Source organism: Uloborus diversus, chromosome 3, assembly GCF_026930045.1.
Source record: "Uloborus diversus isolate 005 chromosome 3, Udiv.v.3.1, whole genome shotgun sequence".
In the NCBI taxonomy this organism is placed as follows: Eukaryota; Metazoa; Arthropoda; class Arachnida; order Araneae; family Uloboridae; genus Uloborus; species Uloborus diversus.
In genome coordinates this window covers 209,856,993-209,881,492 of record NC_072733.1, presented here as the reverse complement: position 1 = coordinate 209,881,492, position 24,500 = coordinate 209,856,993, and the positions used below count along the sequence as shown (strand labels likewise).

Sequence of the window (24,500 nt, the reverse complement as noted above, 5' to 3'; positions counted from 1 at the left end):
TTAAAAACGAAGACAGGTTCAACCCGACTAAAACACAGTCGAGGCGAACATTGGAATGAGAGACGAGTTGTAAAAGATATGAGAGCAGTACCGGAAACGATGACGTCAAGGTTACGTCAGAACTACAGAGGACAGTTGCACTCAGGAGAAAACGTCACGGACAAAAAATAAATCAAATAACAGACTTCCAAACATTAGGAAAAGGGGGAGTGCTAGACAAATCATTGACGATTAAATTAGCATTTTACGCTGATAAGGGGGGCCAAATTGTTGTTCTAAACAAAAAAGATTATATCAACAAATGCAATAACTTAATTTTAGACGGGCCATACGAAAAAATCAAACAAGATCCTTGTGGTAAAGAATTAAAAACTATCAGTAACGCCATTAAGTCATCTCCGTTGATTCCAGATTTTCACAAAAAACGCTTGATTCCTTCTGTTGCACAATGTTCCAGATTCTACGCTTTGCCTAAAGTGCATAAACCACTCATTCCTCTCCGTCCCATTGTTTCTAACATTGGTAGTGCTTCTTACAAATTGGCCAAATTTTTAGTTTCCGTTTTTTCACCTCTTCTTTCTAGCAATTGTTTTACTGTTCGGAACTCTCTTGACTTTGTTCGCAAACTTCGAATTTTTCAGCTAAATAACCATAGAATGGCCTCTTTTGATGTGAAATCACTCTTCACTAACGTGCCTGTTGAAGGTGCGTTAGACTGCCTTAAAATGAGATTAACTGAACATCACTTTTCCGATTTTGAGATCAATGAATTATGCAATTTAACACGTTCTTGCTTAAAACTAAACACGTTTGTTTTCGACGGTAATTTTTTCCGTATGACTGAAGGTCTTGCTATGGGCAACCCTTTGAGTCCAATTCTAAGTGATTTGTACATGCACTATTTCGAAATTAAATTATTTAAAATTATACAATTTGATTTTTACGTCAGGTACGTTGACGACATTTTTGTGCTTTTGGACTCGTCTGTCAGTGACCTCGATAACCTTTTATCCATCCTAAATACTATTGACCCACATATTCAATTTACTGTTGAATTGGAATCTGGAAATCATCTTTCTTTTCTTGATGTGTCCATCACTCGTCATAACAATATGTTTACAACTACTGTTTTCCGTAAACCCTTTGCTGTTTCTCTTCCCCCCCACAAGTTATCCGTTCACCCTCCTAAACAAAAATTGGCTGCTTTTAAATCTTTTATTTACCGTGCTTTAGCCATTTGTTCAAATTCCAATTTACTTTCATCAGAACTGAATTACCTACGAGGTATTGCGGTTGATCGGGGATTCACATCAGATATTATTGATACCATTTATAAGAAGCTATGTAGTTCAGCTAACAAAAATCAAACACTTGCTCCTGTGAACTATTCGAGTTCCGTTGTCTTACCCTTTTTTCCTAAAATCAGTCTACAAATTGCCAAAATCTTAAAAAAGTTTCATTTTTCCGTCACTTTTTCTCCTGTTAATAAATTAAAATTTTCACAGCTTAAACACCCTGTTCAGAACCTTGACAAATGGGGCATTTATAGTGTTTCCTGCCAGTGCAAATTGGCCTACATTGGGCAGACTCGACGATCCCTCAAATTCCGGATAAAAGAACACGAAAACTACGTCAAAAAACAGGATCTCAAACGCTCCTCTATTGCTCAACATTGTTGGTCTTGTGGCCATAATTTTATTTTTTCTTCCGCCAAGGTTATTCACGAGTGTTCGTCCATTCATGATTTAGATTTTTGGGAGTCATATTACATATGGAAAAATGCTAATTTAATCGTCAATGATTTGTCTAGCACTCCCCCTTTTCCTAATGTTTGGAAGTCTGTTATTTGATTTATTTTTTGTCCGTGACGTTTTCTCCTGAGTGCAACTGTCCTCTGTAGTTCTGACGTAACCTTGACGTCATCGTTTCCGGTACTGCTCTCATATCTTTTACAACTCGTCTCTCATTCCAATGTTCGCCTCGACTGTGTTTTAGTCGGGTTGAACCTGTCTTCGTTTTTAATTGCACTGATGATGGCATTTGTATTTTAGAGTGCCGAAACAGCTGTTTGCTGGTTTTTTAACCTTTTTTCATTTTGAATTTGTACTTTATATACGTTGTTATATTTTATTCATAAGATGATTTGTCAAGAACAACAATTTGACCACCCTTGTCAGCTTTGGTAACAACAATATCTGAATTAGAAATTAAATTCTTTACAGTACGACTAACAGTATTAGTAAAGACGGGATTGGAAATTCTAGAATTAAAGTCCACATTAGAAGCAATAAGATGCCTAACGCAATCTTTTTGATTGGATGATAAGGCACTAAATTTAAAAGCTTTCTCAATAGGAGCAATAAGCTTAGAAAAAGAAGGTTTGCTGGCCAGAGCAAAGTTATCATTGCATTTCAGAGCATTAATTTGAGAACTGCTTAAAGGAACACTTGAAATATTAACGACAACATTTTTATTTACCACTGGTAAATTTTCCGAAGGAACAACTTTCGAATTTCTACAAAGTTTAGCTAATTTCTTTTTCAAAACAACTTGATGATTCTCCGAAGAACGAAGGGTTCTAGACCAAGAAGTTCTATTAACATAATCAAAATCAGAAATAGAATTTGAAATAGAGAGATGCAAATCATAGAGCTCACGTTCAATAAACGAGAGGCGTTTCCTAGTTTCTTGGATCGAAGCTCTAAGTAGAGCCAATTTCGACCGAAAAATCAGATTTTAAACCAATAGCTTGACTACATCGTTTTTACGTCACCACGCACCAGTTATGTAGTAACTTCGTGCGAGTTTTGTGACACAGAATAGCATTATATTTAGATTTTAAATCTATAATTAGTACGTTTTTCTCAAAATTTGAGTTGTGTCACTTTTTTTCCCGGAGTGCGATATTGTACGCGAGTTTTATGTTTTTGTTTAATACCAAACAATCTACTCAGTTTCTGTTTTTCAGTAAGCCATTTTTTTATGAATGTTGAGCTTCTACATAGAGTTAACTATCTTTGTAGAAGCTAAATTTTCAGAAATCAATTGCCAGTGCTATTGTTTCTGTTGATAGAGTCAAGTTTTCCGACAATACTGACACCGATTTGGGCGTACAACTGGACCTTTTCGATGCACAAAAAGATGCAGATGAAGCTGAGATGCCAAATGGAGTTGATCTAAACTGTCATCAAGATGTATTTTATGCCATTCTCAGGCAGGTAATGAACTCATTGTACAATATTTTTTTTAAACGTATTAACCAAATAGCGGAAAGCGGGGTACTTTGTAACTTTGAATTGTGAAAAATTGTAACTGCGGAGAGAAAGTTTACAACCAGCCCAAGTTGCCCCCTGCACAGACAGTCTCAGACACGTCGTGTGTCAGTGAACTTGACAAAGAGTGTTTTATTGTTATTGAGTGCTCAAAGTAATTTTTTAGCAGGTGTTTGGCATTTTTCTACTCTGCCACCATCCATTAAAGCTATGTGAATATTATTTTACGTTAATCCTTGGTTAATTAGCTGTGAATTAACGTATTTGTGTAAAAGCTTTGTTAATTTCATGCTGCTGAAACCGTTGCAAAAACAAAACAAATACACGCGGGGAACTATGTCACAAAAAATTGGGGCATTTTGTCACAAGTATGGATATAGTGTACGAAGCGCAAAGAGTGGGCCCAGGAGAAATGTGGAACTGGGTTCGTCTTCAACGTCTGTGAAAATTAAGACGCAGGTGAGGATGATTCAAACATCAAGTGGCTAAGTCTGTACAACTAGGTTACTGAGAAACAATTTATTAGAACTTATAATTGCAATACAGTAGACTATTGTCCATTCCGCAATTAATTACAAATATAACTTTTCATTTAAATAATGTGATTAACATACTTTAAAAAGATGCTAACGGCTAATCTCATTTTTCCTTTGAAATTACATGGGACAAAATACCCTGCTATGGGGCACTTTGTCACATTTGCAGTGCTTAGGGGAAAACAAGTTAATCCATATTTAGGCATTTACTAGAAAGCTGATTATTTTACGTAACTTGTAAAAAGATATGCATATTTGTTTTGGCTCAAATACTAACCAAAACCTGGTTAAAAAATCACAAGTGAAAATTGTGACAAAGTACACCGCTCTTCCCTACTTTCAGAGTAATTTTCGCTCTTATTTAACATTCGATTATGAGAGAGAAATATAGAATTTCATGAAAAGATAGCTTAACTTTTTAATTTGTTATGAACTACCAAGAAAATAAAAAATCTATCAATCTATCAATCTTCATCTATCTCAATTCATAATGTTATGTTTTAAACTGTACTTACTCGACTATTTTGATCTCACAAGGTATCTGAAACTTCACAAGAAATACCATTCCTGAGTATCCTTCAGCATCTACTCCGCATAGACATTTCGTTGCCCATTTCTAGTTCCATTTGGGACACAGCCGAGAAACTGGTACATAGAGCTACGCTTTGCGAAACAAAAGAAGATTTGGAGAAGCTGCTACGAGCTCCAAATTTCCCTTCCAGCATTAACAAGATTCTCAGAAGTATTCATGAGAACGGGAGTCGCTGCCAGTGTTCTTGCCATGGTGCTGCAGAAGCCAACGAAGGCCGACTTCGTAAACGCACACCTCTACAATTATCTTGGAATGCTCCCGAAGGAACAAGAACTCCTGGAATTCTGAGTCCGTCCAATTCCTCCATGGCTTTCAGTCCAGAGCTATTGGCTTCTCTTTCAAGGGCTATCTCACCACCTCCAAAGTCCTCGGCCCCAACAATACCTCCTCCTCCTCCTGCTGCTCCTTCAGCACCAGCACCACCTCCACCTCCACCACCACCACTTCCATCTGGAAGTGTACCTCCCCCACCGCCGCCCCCTCTACCGGGTTTGACAGGGGCTGCTCCGAATGCGTTTGTCAAACCTCTGCAAGTCACTCATGACCCGGAAACGGTAACACTTCCTCAACAGTCTACGCCTAAACCAAAAAATAAGATGAAATCTCTTAATTGGAGCAAAATTCCAAGCAACAAGGTAAGAAAATCTCTCAGAAATAATAAACTAACTAAAGTAATCACATATTTAAATGAATGAAAACCAATAAATATCTTAACAGGATACGTGATCAGTTTTATTTAGGGACTTACGTCGTAAGGGGACATGATTCAGTTGCTTAATTTTATTAAAATGAAAGATGTTACGGGGCTGAAGTTTAGCACTGAAATCAGGGCAAGGGGTCATTGTTTTAAGCTGTTCAAATCTCATGCTGACATGGATATTAGGAAAAATTATTATTATAGCAGGGTAGTTGAACCTTGGAACAGCTTACCGGAATAGGTGGTATTGAGCAAGGGAGTAGATAGTTTTAAGAGGGCCATTGATCTTCACTGGGGACTGTAAATTGACTAGGACCAGTCTAGCTGGACCCAGTGCCTGCTGCTTGTCGTCACATTTGTATTTGTATCTCAGAAATGTACAGTTTTGAAAATTTAACAATTAATGTAAGCAAAAAATAATTACAAAAAACATTGATTTGATTGTACTTGATATGAAAAATTTATTCGAAACAGTCATACAGAAATTACTAAATATATCTTAATTACTAAAAAAGGTACGGGTAAATACAGTCTCCAGAAATACTTACTGATACAAAATGGTGGTCCTGAAGCTTAGCAGTTTAATAATAATTCCCTAAAAAGAATTTCATAAAGATAGTTTTTATAGGGGGAAAAGGGGGAGGCACATCTGAACGACAGGCACGTGTGAACATGGTTTGTTTTACTAAGATAACTTCAAGCATAAGATCCTGAAAAAATTCTCAAGTAATGGCAGTACCAGTACCAGTTCTACCTCTTGGTCAAACTTTTTGATCAATGAACCATTTTATGTTACTGTGGAGGCAACTTTTTTGTTTTAGCAGGTGTTATATGTAATTTTATCAGTCTTTTCCTCGTGAAAACACATTTATAGTAACTATTAAGCAAATCCCGAACTGTTGCAAACCATTATATCATCATTCAAGTAAATTTGTGACAAACAGTTAAATTTCTTAAATTAAATTAAGAGTCTCTTCTTTTCGCTAGTTAGTGCTAAGGTAGATGATGGGGCACTTATGAACCCAACATTTAGGGGCGCATGTGGACAGTTCCCATATTCTCTCCATAATAATTACATTAGTGTAGCATATTATAAGTGTTAAACAGTTGTGTAAATATTGATAATTATTATTTTTTTATAATCAGATTGTAAATTTATTGTTACATATTATTATTATTGAGAGTTTATTTATTTTTATTAATTACTTGTTTTACTCTTGTTACTAAATAGGTGGTATTACATTATGCTCACAGGAAATAAAAAGATAAAATATTTTCATTTAGTTAAAAAACTGAAATTAATCTTAAAATACATTATCAAACTCTGTATGAAACTTAAGAGCAATGTATAATTAGAATAATCTTTACATGATAAAAAATTATTTGTAAATTGTATTGTATTGAATGAAGTCTTATAAGTTTATTCGTGTCTATCAGGTGACGGGAACAGGCTAAGAGACTTTAAAACTTAACAGTGAGAAGTTATATTATTTGGGATAAATATTCCCTTAACGACACAACTACAGTATAATTTTAACTTCCGCAGGTTACAAATCCTCCAATGTAATTGGTATATACAGTCTGAGTAATACTTTACGGCCAGTAAACTTCTTTGAGAAATTAGACACATCTTAAACGGAGGATCAAAAAATCATTTGAGCGATAATTATCAATTTTAAGCACAAGTTTAAATAAAAACAAAATAATTCATTTGTAAATATTTCAATATCAGAAAATAATACAGATCCATATTCGAGTCTGAGTAAAATCTTTAAGACCAACATAGAAGAGAGCATAGGAAGAAAAAAAATAGAAACATTTAAAAGCTTGCGTAAGAGCCATTTCTTCGAACTACTTCAAACATTCTTATTTTTATAGATGACCTAGCTTTTGACAAAGTTTGGGATCTGTTTCATACCATTTATCTTCGATAGTAGATTTCAGCTCTATTGATAAAGTAAAATGTCTCCCATTTGCATAAAATCTTCTTGCTAAGTCACCTCACAAGTTCTCGATTGGGATGTGATCTGGAGACTTAGCTGGTCATTTCAAAGTTTCAATATTAGACTTGGGACCAAATTTTTGCACTGTTACTCAAATGAATAGGTGCATTGTCTTCCTGATATTTCCAATTTTCTCCAGCAATAAATTCAGCAATAATGATTTGCGAGCACATTTTGATATGCTTGTTAATTTATTTTACCAAAAACGAACGCAACTGAACCCACACCATTGTAAGCAAAGCACCCACCAAATCATGACAGAGCCTCCATCTAATTGACGCCGGAAGGATATTTCTTATTCTTTTCGTAACTCATGCCAGTAGCACATCCACCCATTTAGTCCTTCCAAATTCTACTTCTTTTCGTCACATTGTAGGTATCCATTAACTATCCCAGGTCATGACTTCCTGGCTAAAATTCATACGCACTATTTTATGCTTAGTCAGTAACTGAGGTATTTAGCAATTTTTACTGTATAAATAAAACTTCCACGTCTTCTAAGTGTGTTACCTATCGTTTTTTGACAAAAAATAAACCCTGTCATCTGAATAAGTTTCCTGTTTATTTACTTTCCAGTTGATTAAGTTTGCAAACATTTCGTTCATCACTCGAGAACAAAATTTTAGACCCCCCCCCCCCCCCGGGGTTTCTTTTCACCATAATTGTCTTTCAATTAAAAAAATTGTTGAATAGTCTTCAATTTTCTTTTTGTTTTTTTTTTCGAAATTGTACGGCTACTCCTCCCCCGTTGAAGAAAAATCAATCCATCGTTTTTCATGATTAGTTAACTTATTACCTTTCGACATTTTACAAAGAGCACCAAAGCTTCAAAGAAATTAATGAGAAAACTACAAGTTGACAGGTTTCCACAATCTTGTTAACTACGGTGATATTTTTTCCAGTAGGGGAAAAAGGGGCACATTTTACAACTTGTTTTTTTTTTTTTTCATTTCTTTATTTTTCAAAAAATATTATCAATTTCTCAACACAAAAGTGTCCCCATGATTGAATAAACTTTTCTTTGTGTCATGGATTTTTTGGAAATTTTTTTAAAAATTATTTCTTTACTTTGGTATTTTCAAAAAAAGTCTGCTATTGCTCACATGTGCCCCTAGACGAGGGTACATGTGAACAGGCCTGAGCCACATATGAACACGGGTAAAAAATGCAAGGATAAGCATCATATTTCAAAGGAAAATTCTTCAATATGAAACATATACCTAAATAACAAAAACATTGAAGGGTTTGTAATCTATACTGCGACAGTTTCAATTATACAGTAATTGTTTCACTAAAAAAAAAAATTCCACTCGCTGTCAAACTCTAAACTCTCGTAACCTGTTCTGATCACTGAATGGACTAGACAAAAAGTATATGACTACATTATACAAATAATTATTTATTATGTAAGAGTTATTCTGTATATACTTTGCTTTCAAGCTTCATACATTGTTTGATAATATATTTTAAACAGATTTTGAGCTTCAGTTTTTAATTAAAAGAAAATATTTTTGTCTTTTTTTTTCCTGTAATTATTATATAACACTGTGTGTTGAATGCAGTCAGGATGATATTCCTCTCCTTTGCGGTGCGGGTGATGTAATTTTTTTTTTACCGCCACTGTAATTTTTCTAATCAGTTTGATTTCAAGCAGAAATTACGCAGCAGTATCAATAAATTTTTTGAATACTATGAAATTTAGTAAAAATAGAGTATTATCATTACAGAAGTAGAGATATTTAAAGCACAATTATAAGAAGCTTGTTCAAAAAAATTTTCACTACTCTTAGCGTAAATACATTGTAAGATATAAGTAAAAGCGACTAGAATCTTATCAAATTTTATGTCTCTAGATTGTGGGGAAAAACAACCTGTGGTCCTTAATAGCAAAAGCTCACGACGGAAGCCCGAATGACTTGGACTTCGAGACTATTGAAGGTCTTTTCTGCCAACAAAGCCAACTGGGCAGTGGACCAGCCTCGCCAAAACTTGGTAACAGAGGAGACAGGAGTGGAAGAGACAGCTTAGAACGTAAAAAAAGAGAATTTTCAGAGGTGAGTTTCGAGTATGGATATACTTCTTATACCTAACGCATGTAGACACAGTTAATATTTTGTGAAAAATAACTTCCTTTCACAGAAAGGTATTGTCACAACACGTTTTATGATTTATTAAAATGTTGCGACATGTTTTATTATAATTAACTCATTCTTATACTTTTCTTTTTAAAAAGAAAATACCCTTCATTATTTGAAATGTATTAATCATGCTTTTATATTATATGCATAAAGAAATGTCACAACATGTTTTATGATTTATTAAAATGTTGCGACGTGTTTTATTATAATTAACTCATTTTTATACCTTTTCTTTTTAAAAAGAAAATACCCTTCATTATTTGAAATGTATTAATCATGCTTTTATATTATATGCATAAAGAAATGTCACAACATGTTTTATGATTTATTAAAATGTTGCGACGTGTTTTATTATAATTAACTCATTTTTATACCTTTTCTTTTTAAAAAGAAAATACCCTTCATTATTTGAAATGTATTAATCATGCTTTTATATTATATGCATAAAAGTCATGTGTTAAATGACAAATAACCAGGGTATTTTCTTTTTAAAAAGAAAAGGTATAAGAATGAGTTAATTATAATAAAACATGTCGCAACATTTTAATAAATCATAAAACATGTTGTGACAGGTATCACACAGGTAAGGACACAATGATTAGTGAAAGAATCCAAAGGAACCAATTGAGTGGTGCTCTAAATTTCTTAGTGATACCAGGGCCGTCGTAAGCTAAAAAAAAGTAGGGAAGAGTGTATGAAAATGGCGGCCCTTTAAGTATTTCAAACGCATCTTAAATACAAAGAAAACGAGCTGATGTAAGAATCACATGACTGCCTTTTACTCCAATTTAATGTCATTTCCCCATTATTGGCAATTTTAATGTGATTCAATTGTTTACTCTCTAAATATCATCAACAGTGGCCGAATTGAAACCAAAGCTAAAATTTAAAAAAAAATAGCCAAATTTGTCGCCAAGTTGGCGGCAAAACTTGGCGACCAAAAGACTGGCGATATATCGCCAAGAGTCCGACAAATTATAACACCACTTGAGTTTACATCAAAATTAACAATGATTTCCCCCCAAAAAGGGGCAAAAGTCCCCTTAGGAACATCTGAATTCAATCAAAAGGGAAGGTGCACAACTAGGCCCCACTAGGAGTCCACGTACCAAATTTCAACTTTCTAGGACATACCGTTTTTGAGTTATGCGAGATACATACACACATACATCATTAGCCACCTATACTCATATATTTCTTTATTTATAGATTAATCTGCTGGATGGTAAAAGGAGCCTAAACGTGAATATATTCCTCAAGCAATTTCGCAGGTACGTATAGCATTTCTTACTTTGCTTTATATTACATATATATATATATATATATATATATATATATATATATATATATATATATATATATATATATATATATGTGTGTGTGTGTGTGTATGTATATATAAAATAAAATATATAAAATAAAACAATATTATACTTGAGATATTTTTCACTGTAAATATGCTCGATTTACACGTGTACAGATTTTTCTGCAATAAGTTTGATCACAATAATAAGTATGTTTCATACATTACTCAATTGCTTTGTGACATATTTGCTCTAAATTCATATAAAAATATTTAATTACGCTTTTCAAGCATGCTATTACAATTTTCTGGAAAGGAAAACGAATCACAAAGTAGATGGTAGAAGATGCATCTAGACTGATAAATTGCGGTATGATATAGATGGAAATGGTACAGTTATAGACGCTTAAAAGACTATGATAGTGCGTTTGAACTTTACTATATTAATGAATACATGAATTCATAGTGTTTTCAAACACTTTTACATAGGTATTCGGAATACCAATCACTCAAAAATACAAATACCAAATGCACTGGAGCTGCATTATTACAATATACATTGTTAGATGTGCATTTAATAGAAAGAAGATACAATTACAGAAGAAAATGTAAATTTAAATATTCAAGCCTTTTTTGAGAAAGAAATTGAAATTTCGCAACTTTCATATGCATTAGCCAAATTGAGATAACAAACTGCATTACATGTATCGTGAAAATAATGAGCAAATTGACATAATTTTTGACATTTCTTTTACATGGGCAATTCCACGATAACAGACACATCCATTGTTACGCAAAACATTCTACAAAGACTTCAGATTTTTGTCTCATTGCTTCAATTTTTGGAGGAACACAAACAATACTTCTATATTCGCTGCAAGAGATAGATAGATAGATAGATAGATAGATAGATAGATAGATAGATAGATAGATAGATAGATAGATAGATGTTACCGTTAAAGTATGAAATCCGTTATTTTATAGAATACCTAGTTATTTCATGGAATAACTGATCGTGTCCGTTAAAGTGTAAAACTCTTGTATTTCAATGGTTTAACTAGTTATTTCATAGAATAACGATCTGCAGTCCGTTAATGTGTAAAACAATCTATATCATATATCTTGCACGACAAATACATTTACCTTCCACCACTGTGTTACCCCCAAAACATTCGTGTAAAACCCAGGATGTCAGCAAAAAATGTTTTTGTTTCAGAAATAATGTTCTTTGTAATTCCAAGTGTCATTTTAGTAATCCTTGTTGTAACAAATGGTTTTATGATACGCTTCCCTAAATATCATTTATACGCTGCTTAAATTGGATAAATTGCTTCTTTTTCATTTTAATTGTCTATCATTAGTTTATTTATAGAATACTTATTTCTTTCATTTTAGATAAATTGTTTATTTTACACTTTAACTGTCTCTCATTAGTTAATTTACGAAATACCTAGTTATTTCATAGAATAACTAGTTAAAGTGTCAAATTAATAACATATTACAGTTTAACGCGGACACGATCAGTTATTTCATGGAATAACTAGGTATTCTATAAAATAACTGCATTATATACTTTAAAGGTAACATATATATATAATAGCCAATGATCGAGTAACGCTCCTGACGTCATCAACAATGAAACTCGCGCACACTGTTAAAAATTCAGGAAGATTTTCTGGTAATTGTTACTGTAAAATGGCGGACTTACAGCATCGCTGATTTTTATGGTAATTTCTACCGGAGAAATAAGCGATCCCAGCTCCAATTGGTTGCTGTGGCCTACCGAGGAAACCGTGTAATTTTACAGTAACATTTGATTTTTACGGTAATAGTTACTGGCAACATGGATGCCAGTAACAATTACCGTAAATTTTCCGGAAATTTTTTAACAGTGCAACGATATGATAATTTGATAACATGTTTTGGTAATGTTTAAAATCCAGGGAAAGGCTTTATTGTGAGAGGGCTGAACTGGATTCGGTAACTTAACTGTTTTACTGGTAAGACTTTTTCCAGGGGAATGAAGAAACGAAAGAGGGGTCAAAAATGAACACTATCTACTGGAGTTTAGGGTTAATCCACTGAAGTTACAGTTAAAATTCCAACTATCAAATTATCACCCAACAGGCAATTGCTTCGTTCAAATGTAGAAGCAATTTTCTCCCGTCATACCTTGACGGGCGATTTTCCAGTACTTAAATAAAATGTTTTGCTCAGTTAGGGACGTACCTCATAAGATACGTCCGTTACTGATCCAAAACAATATTGTACAATATTTTTTGAAGTCTGTGTTCTCAATACAAGGAAACTAGGATCTAACATATTTGAAGTCTTTGTAGGCTGTTTTCTGCAACGATTGGTGCGGCTATCAACAGGAGTGCCCCCCCCCCAAGGGTTAGGGCGCAACCCCATCAATATCGCGGAACCCCCCCCCAAAAAAATGAGAAGAATACAGCTCAAATATCCCTACCCCCAAAAAAACTTTCAATGGCGCAGTCTGCGCCATGACCCCCCCCCCCCCCTTAGTGGGCACCCCTACTATCATGGAATTGCCTTTTGTGAAAACAATCAGTCATCATTTTAGTGACTTAAGAATTGTGTTGCAATACAATTGCAGAATGACTAACTATGATTTATGACTAATGACTAATATTTTTGATGACTAACTGTTTTATTAGTAATAGCAGCTATTTTTTCCAGCTCCAACGAAAAAATAATTGACATGTTAAAACGAGGATCTCATAACGAAATGGGTGGAGAAAAACTACGGGGACTGCTCAAAATTCTTCCAGAAGTCGACGAAGTAAGCCTTTTAAAACATTTTGTGAAGAGCAATTGTCCTTTAATGCCACTTTTATCAGAATTTAAAATTTTACCGTTTCGCTGAAACGTGCTCCTTATTAGTGGGTGGGGGGGGGCATCAATTAAGCATTACAGTCTCATACACACATGGCAGACACTTGGCGAGAGCCGTTGGTACTAGATATATCAGGTAAAAGCCATTAAGAATACAGTTATCAAGAGTAAAATTTAAAAAATAAAATGGCTGAATACCATGAAATGTTCAGATATTTATTATGTTTTGTGGTGGCTACCCAAAGCATTAATTTTTCAATTATTATTTATTTTTATATGCTTTCAAATTCAACGAGCTCGTACTAATAAAAGTAATACGTAAATTAAATTGTTCTTTATTTATAACGATTCTCTCTTTAACCGACTTCAAAAAAGGAGGTTATGATTTCGTATTGCGGCTTTTTATGTATGGTTTCCTTTCTTCACAGTCGTCGGAAATCTCAGAGACGCTCGCCGTGTTATTTACTCCACTAAAAAGCAAAAAATAAATTACTTTTAAATAATAAAAAAAAACCGCCTTCTAAAAATACCCAGGAACTAAAATGCAAAAAATAACTGATTACACTTACATTCTATTTCCTACCCAAACATAGAAATGAAATTTATTTTACAATTCCAGTACAAAAATCAACTAAACTAAACACTGAATTATAAAATAAACACTGATTTAAATTACCATACAATGAATTATTTTAAATACCAAACTAATTATGTACGATCTCTTAATTTTTAATAACCTTTGAAGTCGGGGCCTCCTATAAACTACTACTTAACGTAAGAGTAGGTCTAGTTTTAAAGAGTAATTTCGCGTATAGTTAAATTAGTGTTTAATTCAGGATTCGGTGAGTTGTCAGTTACGTTATGTAGTTGTTTATAGGAGGTCCCGACTTCAAAAGGTTATCAAAAATTAAGAGATCGTATATTATTAGTTAGGTATTTAAAATAACTCATTGTATAGTAATTTAAATCAGTGTTTAATTTTATAATTCGGTGTTTAGTTTAGTTGATTTTTGCACTGGAATTGTAAAATCAATTTTATTTCTATGTTTGTTGTAGGAAATAGAATGTAAGTGTAATCAGTTATTTTTTTGCTTTTAGTTCCTGGGTATTTTTTGAAGGCGGTTTTTTTTTTATTTAAAAGTAATTTATAGCTGAGGGCAATTTTCACGCAGTATATTTTAGATAATGTGCGAAGTTACGTATCGTTATATATATATTCATACACTTAAAACTGCGGGTTGCATTTGGCATCTTTTAAGGGGAACGCTTGTAGCACAAGCGGCGCGCGCACTCTTAAGGCTACCATTTTGGCTCCCTATGGAAAAATGGCAATTTTAGGTGAAAGAGGGAGCCAAAATGGTACCCTTAAGGGGGTGCCGCTTTAGCTACAAGCGTATCACCCTAAAAAAAATGCCATATGTAACCCGCAGTGTTAACAGTGTACTTGTTTGGGCATTCGTTTTACAAATGAACTTTTAGGAGTATTTTTAACCGACTTCAAAAAGGAGGCGGTTATCAGTTCATACCGTATGTATGTTTTTTTTTTGTTTGTCCACTCACAGCGTCTCACCTAGTGAACCGATTTTGATGATTATTTTTTTAATGGATAGGGGATGGCTCAACTTAGGTCCCATTACTTTGTTTGACCATATTTGTCCTTTAGAAAAAAAGTTATGGGCAAAAAACAATAAATTTCATGCAATTTCCCTATTAAATGATTAAATTTAAAACCCATTGTTATGAAAGTTTGGTGCCATACGACAGTAACATTAATAGTAATTGTAATGATAATTTTGAATGAAGGCTTCTCTGAAGCAAGCATCAAGTTTCTTCAGGGGGGATATTTCGATAATAATAGGGAATCTGGCGCTGTTGTCTCATTTTTGGCTTAAATAATTTTATTTTGGTAACCTTGCAGATTTATAGAACCCTATGTGACTTATCGAAATCTTCCCTTCTTCAGTGCTATTGCTCCATAGTGGGGGGTAAACCTGACCTGGAAGCGAGGTGATGCAGTGATTAATATCTGCTTAATCTTCACAATGCTACCATTAGGTTTGCCTCAACTACAGTAGTTTTTTTTTCGTTATCATCTATGCCAATAACAAATGATGGGAGCTAAGTAAGAAAATACAGAATTGCATCATGAGCAACTTAAATGCTGTGAAATGTAAATTAGTTAGGAAAAACGTAATACTTAAATGTTAATAATTAAATTAACTACACATTAATTCTAAAGAGGAACAAAGATAAATTTATAGTGCCAATCGCTTAAAGTTTAAGGCGTGTTTATAGTTTGTTTTTTTTAGTATACTTAGGATCTCATTTAGAAGCAATTAAAAACTGAAGTATACTCTATCCAATTTTAAGCTGTATTTAGTTGCTATAGGGAATCCGGCGACTCTCCTTCTTAATTTTTCTACATTGAAATTTTAAAAACAGTCTTATAATGTGTTTAAAAACATTAAAAGGAAAGGGGACAGGTTTCTCGAGTGTTTCCCCCGCAGATTTTTTAGGAGGAGGCTGTGGCTTCCGCTTTTAAGCTAACTTTTGAGCCTTAACTTGATCAGTCCTCTTTGTCCCTTAAAAGTTTAGACAAAAGTGCACAAAAGTTTTTTTTTTCAAAAGGTAAAGATTCACATAAGCCTGTCCTTGAAACGTCACTCTTTCGTTTCAATAACTTATCTACAAAATCTGGTTAGAATATATCTGAATATTTTTTGCATTACTTTTGAAACTAAACATCAAAAAGCTTTTCAATAATTTAAAAATAATTACTATAACATTGTATGCACCAAGAAACCAAAAAGTGAAAAAAGCGTCTTTTTTTGTTTTACAAAACTTTTCTAAACAGTACCCTTTTATCTAAAAGCGTACTGCCCCTTTTTTTGGTCTGGGGGAAACACTGGTTCCCTCAGGGCATTTATTTTTTCTGAAATTAAAATCAATTTTTGGTTATAGTGTTTATAAAAGGGTTACGGAGCTCGCCCACGAAAATTTCAAAACGGGAAATTTTAGGCTATCTTTAGGGACTTTAAGGGAATGGCGGAGGTTCGAAGACTTTGTCTGGCAATTTTTCGATATTTAAATCTGAAAAATACGATTGAGGGCCTTGGTGCAAGAACCAATAACTAAGTCCAGACTTACTCATTTTTGGTAAGACCAACAAATAACATCAGTGTCCGGTAAAAAGGCTAATATCTTTCCCACATTATTTACTAGAAAGCAGAGGACTGATCTTACATTTGTGTCCTGGTTCTTGCATCAAAGTCCTCAATTGTAGACTTGAGGCTAGTATCGTTGGTGACTTTTAGACTACAATGGAACCTCATATCTGAAATACCTTAGGTACCCCGTTAAGTATAAATCTAGCCCTGATTACAACTGAGGACTAATTTATCAAAAGGGAACATATCCATTTTCCAAAAATGTTCAGGAGGTGAGAAAAACGAATTGAGGTAAGAGCAAAATAGTTTTATCTACTTCTCTGGGTACAGAATTGAGCACAAAAGCACAGCAAATCATGGGCCAGAGTAAGAAATGTTTGTGTAAAAAAAAAAAAAAAAAAAAAAAAAAAAAACAAGTAGATATCGCCATCTTAATTTTGGATATGTGCCCTTTTAAACGAAAACCTGAATGTTGAAAATTCCAATTTCACCAAAACTCTAATATTTCACCTTCTGATATTCTCTTGTTGAAGTACATGAACCTAAAAGAATTGGATTAAAATTTAAGGATTTTGGACATGTGTTTCTTTAGATATAAAAGTCTTCGTACTACAGATTCTTTCAGGAGGTGTCCCCTTTTGTTCAAAATAAAACGTCAGAGGACGGATTTGTTACCTTTTGATTAAAAAGCCACACTTTACCCTTAAATAAAATAGGATTTTCCACGTTTGCACTTCTTGAGAGTAAGTGATTTGATAAAGTTCGTGTGAAAGATTTAGAAAATATCATAAAATGAATTTTTCTAAAAATTGGACATGTTCCCTTTTGATAAATTACTCCTCAACTAATGTAGCTCAAAAAAAAAAAAAAGAATGAAAAGAAAGAAACCTTGCTCTCCTCAGCCCCCCGGAACTCAGTCCTAAATCTGCCTATGTTCAGAAGATCTCTTGAAGTTAAATTTTGTCCTGTTTCAGATTCAGTTTATCGTAGTCCAGACTTGCTTTAGCTTTCCTGTACGCGCTTCGGAGATGAAAATACTCTATAGCGATAATTTACAATAGATCAATGATCTAGATAACTGACAGCATTTAGTTGAATCTGTCACAACCAGTGAATACCAGGGGCGTGCACAGAAATTTTGGTGCACGTCACAAATGACTTTTACGGGTCCCCTCTATCTTGTTTACCCCCTACGTCCCAACATATATATCACCCATTGTTTAAAAAATCTCGGGCCTTCAGCTTCGGAACCGGGCCTACAGGTGTCCACTGTCGCAACCCCCCCCCCCCCTGTGTTTGCCCCAGCTCGTGCTCATGTATCAATACCTCAAAGCATGACCCACACATTTATAGCAGTGCTGGGGCCGCTTTGTCTAATGGTGCAGGCGCCTTCAATTTTTGTTAATAGACGAACAAATATGAGTTTTTAACTCATTATTTTCGTCCCGGGCCCTTTTCCAGGCCGCGTCGGATCCCAATTTCTCTGGCCCCCTCCAGTTTCCTCAATGTGGGAGCCATGGCCCCCAGAGCTCTAAAAATTAGAGAGAAAGTTGATAAAAGAGGAAAGCATTCGTACGTGGTGAACTTCAACTATTTACTTTGGTCCCTGCTTAGGGTGGAAAAAAAAAAACCTGTTTCCAAACGCTTTTTTCACATAGATTATACGAATTTGATGTTTTTATTTATTTTTTTAATGACACTTTAAAAATGTTACGTGTGAATTTAAATGTATTAAGTTCAATAAAAAAAATGGCTTGAAGTGGCCCACTCAGCGGTTGGCCCAGTCGGGGATCCCCGACTAGCCGACCTGGCCAGTCCGCCCCTGTATATATATATATATATATATATATATATATATATATATATATATATATATATATATATATATATATATATATATATATAAAGAAACACTATCATATACTGTATTTGTAACCTGGACAATTCAATCAAATTGATCATCACAACTCAGTTTAATAGGCGCCATAAGCAGCTCTATGGTACTGGTAGACGATAAATTTAATAGCAATATAAAATTGAACAAGAAAGAAGGAAAATTTGAAAAATCCCAAAATACCCGGGGCCTCATTAGGTGGTTACTCCTCATGGGTAGGAGAAAAACCATGAGATGTTTCTGGATTTCTTAAACAGTGGTATATACGATATTCATAGTATTAATACTTTTGATTTTCAAAATCCTTTCACTAACATTCCCCACAATCTCATAACCGACGTTTCAGTTAGGATTTTTGACAAATAGGAAAAATACATCAATCTAGATAAACACTGTTGGATAAACCTAGTTAAATTTTGTATTTTTGGGAATTACTTATACAATGATTCAAATTTCTGCAGACAGATCAACGGGATCCCGATGAGTACATCTTTTTCTAGTGTATTTGCCAATATCTTTTTGCATTATTACGAATCTATTTCTTTTTTATAAACAACAGTATAGAAGCTTTTATACATATAGATGACATCATTTTTAACAACAATGATTTTCACAATTTATATAAAGAAATTAACCCAAATGAACCACTGCTGAAAGAGACAAATGAGGATGAGTCAGTTAATTTCCTAGATCTCAACATTCAACTAAACAAAAAAGACCCCAGTGTAGCTTTGTATGATAAACGTAATGATTTTGATTTTAAAGTATATTCTTTAATTCATTTTCACAGTTGTGTTAGTAAAAAAGTGTTAAAAAATATAATTATCTCACAAATTACTAGATATAAAAAAATCTGCAATAATAAAACAAATCTGAAGACAGCGATTCAAAATTTATCTGTAACCTTAATTGAGAACCAATATCCGGAGCATCTTACGGAAAATTTCATTTGCAAGCTTATGGAAGAGAGGTGGTAGGTCATTTTGTTTGTTCCATGGATTTGTTTGTTGCATGTTCTTTCTTTAGCCATTGAGGTAAAGTGTGATTTTTTTTCTCTTGTAGTCTTAATTAGTTATGAAATTGTTCTAATTAACTTTCTCTAAAGCTTGTATTTTTGGTTTGTTCATGTTAATTTTAATTACTTGCTGTCATTCTTATTTTCTGGACTTTCTGTAACCCCTATTGCTTGTTTTGTGAGATGTCGGCGTACTAGTGCTGCTTTTTTAGGCAATTTCGTCAACAGCCCTCACGAAACATCTTATGGTTTTTTCCTTGCCCTTGGGGAGTAACCCCCTGATGAGGCCCCCGGGGTGTTTTGCGATTTTTCAAATTTTTGTCCTTTCTTGTTCAATTTTATATTGCTATTAAATATATATATATTTATGTATGCATATATATATATATATATATATATATATATATATATATATATATATATATATATATATACACAAATCGTTCCTCTAATCGATTTTTTAAAAAATATTCCCCTACCTTTAAACATAAAGTTGGGATTGATGAAGAATTTCGTTAAATCAATGGATAGAGGGTGTGGATTTCAATATTTGTAGGAACAATTCCCATTATTCATTTACAGTCGACCCTGTATATCTCGAATTTTACGGGAGAGAAGAAAAATTCGAGATCTGGAGGTTTCGAGATACAGAGGTTTTGACAAAAATTCTAAAAATAAGAAATTGGGGCAATGACTCGAAAGTAAAACTTTGGGAGCAATTTTACTAATCAACAATGTTCCCTTCCTCTCAGTTTCCGAATGGATATAATTGCTGGAAAACTTGCTTCTTGTACATAAAGTTTTAATTCTTGGAGGATTATGTGACTGCTTAAGAAAAATGCTTTTTGTCTCCAAATTCCAGTTAATAAAGATCGTTGGGGATCGAATTCAAGAAAGATTTTTTTTGGTCGAAATTCGAGATATACAGGTTTTCATAAAATTTCATTCGAGACAAGCATGGGGGAAAACATTGAATTAATACTTTATGTGCAGGGGAAATGAAAAACTTCGACATAGAAAGGTTTTCGAGATAGGCAGGTTCGAGATAAACAGGTTCGACTGTATGCAGAAATAAAGAGGGTATTTTCATTGAACCACAGATAAGAAAGCTTATGAAGGACCAAAATTTTGAAGCTAGTTTAAGTGATTTAGGAAAAACAGCAAAGACTGATTTTAAAAATGTTGTGACACAGTTCTTAGGAAAAAATAATAGTCCTAATCATGAAAAATTAATTTTAGGATATGTTAAAAAGTGACAAAAACTTAGGATGTTCAATGTCAGTGAATTTTTTTCCCTGAAAGTATGGGAGCTGTGAGCGATGAACATGGGAAGCGCTTCAGGATATTTCTGCAATTTAAGCGGGATATCTCGGTCAGTTTACTCCTAATGTGCTCGGAATTGCTGTTGGAATCTTATTAGAATATTATATCTTATTTAAGTTTGTGTTAGTACCAATAATAAAGTGTCCGCAGTTAAGGTATTCACAGCTACATAAAGTATGAAATTTAGGAAAAAATTTAAACTAGTATCATAATTTTTTTCATCAAAAATCTCTTCCATTCTACTACAACTTTTTAAAAAATATATTTTTTGTGTTTTATACTAGTTTTATGAATGAAAACTTGAATTCATAAAAAATTAAAATTTGAGTTTAATGAAATATTTGCAGTTAAGGCATTTACAGCTACATAAATTATGAAATTTAGGAAAATTTTAAAGAAGTATAATTTTTTTCATCAAAAATCTCTTCCATTCTACTACAACTTTTAAAACAATATATATTTTTTTGTGTTTTATACTAGTTTTATGCTTTGTAATTATTTATAAAATGGTAAATGACAAAAATACGGTACATGTATTGAATAAATGCCATTAAATTGAGATTTTAAAGATTTTGGATTTTTCAAAAATCTGTGGGTAATGGAATATTTTTATTGTCGTATTCTTTTTCAGCACTCTCTAAAATATAAAAGTCAGCACTTACTTAATGAGGAACAAAAACCTTGTTGATCAGTGTAATAAACGAAAATGGAAAAGAAAATAAATCCAATTCCGACCCAGAAGAAATAATATTGCATTCTTTTAAGAGAAGTATGAAAAAGGAAAGTAAAAAGAACTTTTTAATGAACAAAATAAGTTTAGAAATGCGTTTTAATCTGGCTGAATATAATTACCGAAACAATAGTTAGTAGCTTCATAGAGAGGTATCGAAGGACCTTAAAGAGGAAAGCCAACAGTCTAAAAAAATTTTGAAAAAAAAAATAGAACCGACTTCAAAATTGCTCTAAAAAGTGAAAAATAATTTTATTCTTTAAACACCATCGATAATACTTTTAAACATAATTTTTGAAGTTGGCGCAAAAACAAAAAGTAAAATCCATTGTAACCATGCTTCGTTCATATTGTTATCAAAAAATCATCCAAAGTTAGGAACGAAACATTTATATCGTTACTCAAATATGCTGTCATCAATGCGTAATGCATGTGGTAGTGAAGAAACTGGGCCTGATTTAATTTATAGTTGTAACTGAGTTATGGCTGTGAATGATTTTATCGATCGTTTTTGCGCCAACTTCAAAAATTATGTTTAAAAGTATTATCGATGGTGTTTAAAGAATAAAATTATTTTTCACTTTTTAGAGCAATTTTGAAGTCGGTTCTATTTTTTTTTTTTCAAAATTTTTTTATTTTATTCTTTTTAGTGTAAATGTATTTCAGAAATATTAAGAAGTTACCATAACGAAACTTTACCTTATTTTTTTCATAAAAATGCTCCATACTAAAAAAATAAAAACACGCCTTAAACTTTAAGCGATTGACAATCAAAATTTATCTTTGTTCCTCACTGGAATTCATTTGTGTGTTAATTTAATTAACCATTTAAATATTACGTTTTCCCTAACTAATTTACATTTCACAGCATAGTTGCTTTTTGTGCAATCCTGTATCTCCTTACTCAGCCCAAATCATCTGTTACTGGCATACTTGATAACGATAAAAATACTACTATAGTTGAAGCAAACCTAACCTAGTAGCATTGTGAAGGCTAAGCAGATCCTAATCACTGCATAAACCTCGCTTCCACGTTAGGTGTACCCCCACTATAGAGCAATGACACTGAAGAAACTTGATGCTTGCTTCAGAGAAGCCTCCATTCAAAATTATCACCACAATTACTATTAATGTTATTGTTGTATGGCACCAAATTGTTGAAACAATGGGTTTTATGTTTAATCATTTAATAGGGAAATTGCATGAAATTTACTGTTTTTTGACCATAACTTTTTTTCTAACGAACAAAATATGGTCAAACAAAGTAATGGGACCTAAGTTGAGCCATCCCCTATCCATTAAAAGAAAAATCATTAAAATCGGTCCACTAGGTGAGACGCTGTGAGTGGACAAAAAAAACATACATACGGTATGAACTGATAACCACCTCCTTTTTGAAGTCGGTTAAAAAAGCGGGAAGATCCCACGAAAAGCAGTAGATTCGGCAGATATGATGACTGAAAACTTATTTCTATTGGCATTCATTTTAACAAAATAATTGTGTAGTATGTGAGAGGATAAATTTGTATCCATTTTAGAGTCGTTAGTGAAAAAAAAAATTAAAGTTTTCTAAAAATCCATTTTATTTTTCTAAAAAGGGAAGTATCTCAATTTCAGGTATTTCTCTTTTTAGGAAAAGGTAATGGAAATTTTTAATATACGTAATGCTGTGCCACTTTATGCCATTGAGTAAATGATAGAAAGAATAATTTGTAAAGATAGTTTTCTCTTGCATCAATTGTTTTCATTATTTTCTGTTAGATCGAATTTCTACGCAACTACACAGGGGAATTTCACAAGCTTGGTAACGCAGAAAAATTCTTAAAGCAACTCATAGATTTACCAAAGTAAGTGCAGTAAGTATATTTCTCTATTCAAAAGTCATTTGAAGAAAATTAATCACTGTTCTTGCTTTTGCAATTTTTTAGTTACAAACTTCGATGTGAAGGAATGTTATTAAAAGAAGATTTTAACTCCATTATGGCTTACTTAGAACCGTCTATCGAAACTATACTATCTGCTGCAGCGGGTATGTACTGTTGATTATTCTAATGAATAAATATATATATATATATAAGTGTGTGTGTGCGTGTGTGTAGTTGTATGTATGCGCGTGTGTGTGTAGGACATGGATGCAACCTGGAGACTGTTTTCGCCATAGGAGTAGCATCGTGAGGAGCCGGTCGACGGTGATGGTGCGGAGGGTGGAGATGGCGGTGGGAAAATAAAATGATAGGACGCCAAAAAAACAGTCAAGTGAGAACAATAAGCAATCGTGATTGCTCAATAATAAAAGAAAGTATAAAAAAATTCATTATAATAATTTTACTAATTTTATTACTTATCGTCTGCCAAATTTAGCTAATGTTTATCCTAACGTTATTTTCTTACAATGTATTGGAAACAAAATAAGTTTCATCTTTTTGCTTTTAGAACACTGGTGAGAAAAATAAAATTTTTGAAAGTTAAAAGTTAGTGTAATACGGGCAAATCAAACTTTCGAGCCAGGGACAGACACAATTTTTCGTATCAGTTTCATAAAAATGAAGTAAAAATCTTTTTAGATTTAATATCATCCATTTTTTTAACAGTGTATACACAGGACCGTCGAGAGAGGGGGGCATGCCTATGCATTGCACAGGGGCCCGTGAGAGATTGAGGGGCCCGCGAAGCGGGCCTAAGATGAAGATAAATCCCCCTCCCCCTTAAAAAAAAACTTTTTAGTTTGAAGGAAGTCTTTCTCCTAGAGTTAAGAGTAATAGTTAAGATTATTAGTTTTCAATCGAAGTGAATTCAGTGAAAGTGATGAGGCTCGAAGTGAGAAATTCTACTTGTCCTTATCTTCATAGCCCACTATCGACGCCTTGAACCAAAAATAAATGTGACTTTTTTTTTTTTTTTTGCGTGAATTCCAAGGCTAAAAAAAATTGCTTCTTTTTGAAAGCTAAACAGAATTTTAGTGAAATGGAAAAGG

At 33.3% G+C, this 24,500-nt stretch overlaps 1 protein-coding gene across 1 annotated transcript in view; it reads left to right on the top strand.

Moving 5' to 3' along the window:
• The first annotated feature begins 4,705 nt into the window (after nucleotides 1-4,705).
• LOC129219154 (formin-J-like) overlaps nucleotides 4,706-24,500 on the top strand; it is a 35,376-nt gene continuing 15,581 nt past the window's right edge. The window contains exons 1-6 of the mRNA XM_054853474.1: nucleotides 4,706-5,035; nucleotides 8,954-9,154; nucleotides 10,448-10,509; nucleotides 13,242-13,344; nucleotides 23,288-23,373; nucleotides 23,455-23,555. Coding sequence (XP_054709449.1) covers nucleotides 4,706-5,035; nucleotides 8,954-9,154; nucleotides 10,448-10,509; nucleotides 13,242-13,344; nucleotides 23,288-23,373; nucleotides 23,455-23,555 — 883 coding nt within the window. The remainder of the gene's footprint in view (nucleotides 5,036-8,953; nucleotides 9,155-10,447; nucleotides 10,510-13,241; nucleotides 13,345-23,287; nucleotides 23,374-23,454; nucleotides 23,556-24,500) is intronic.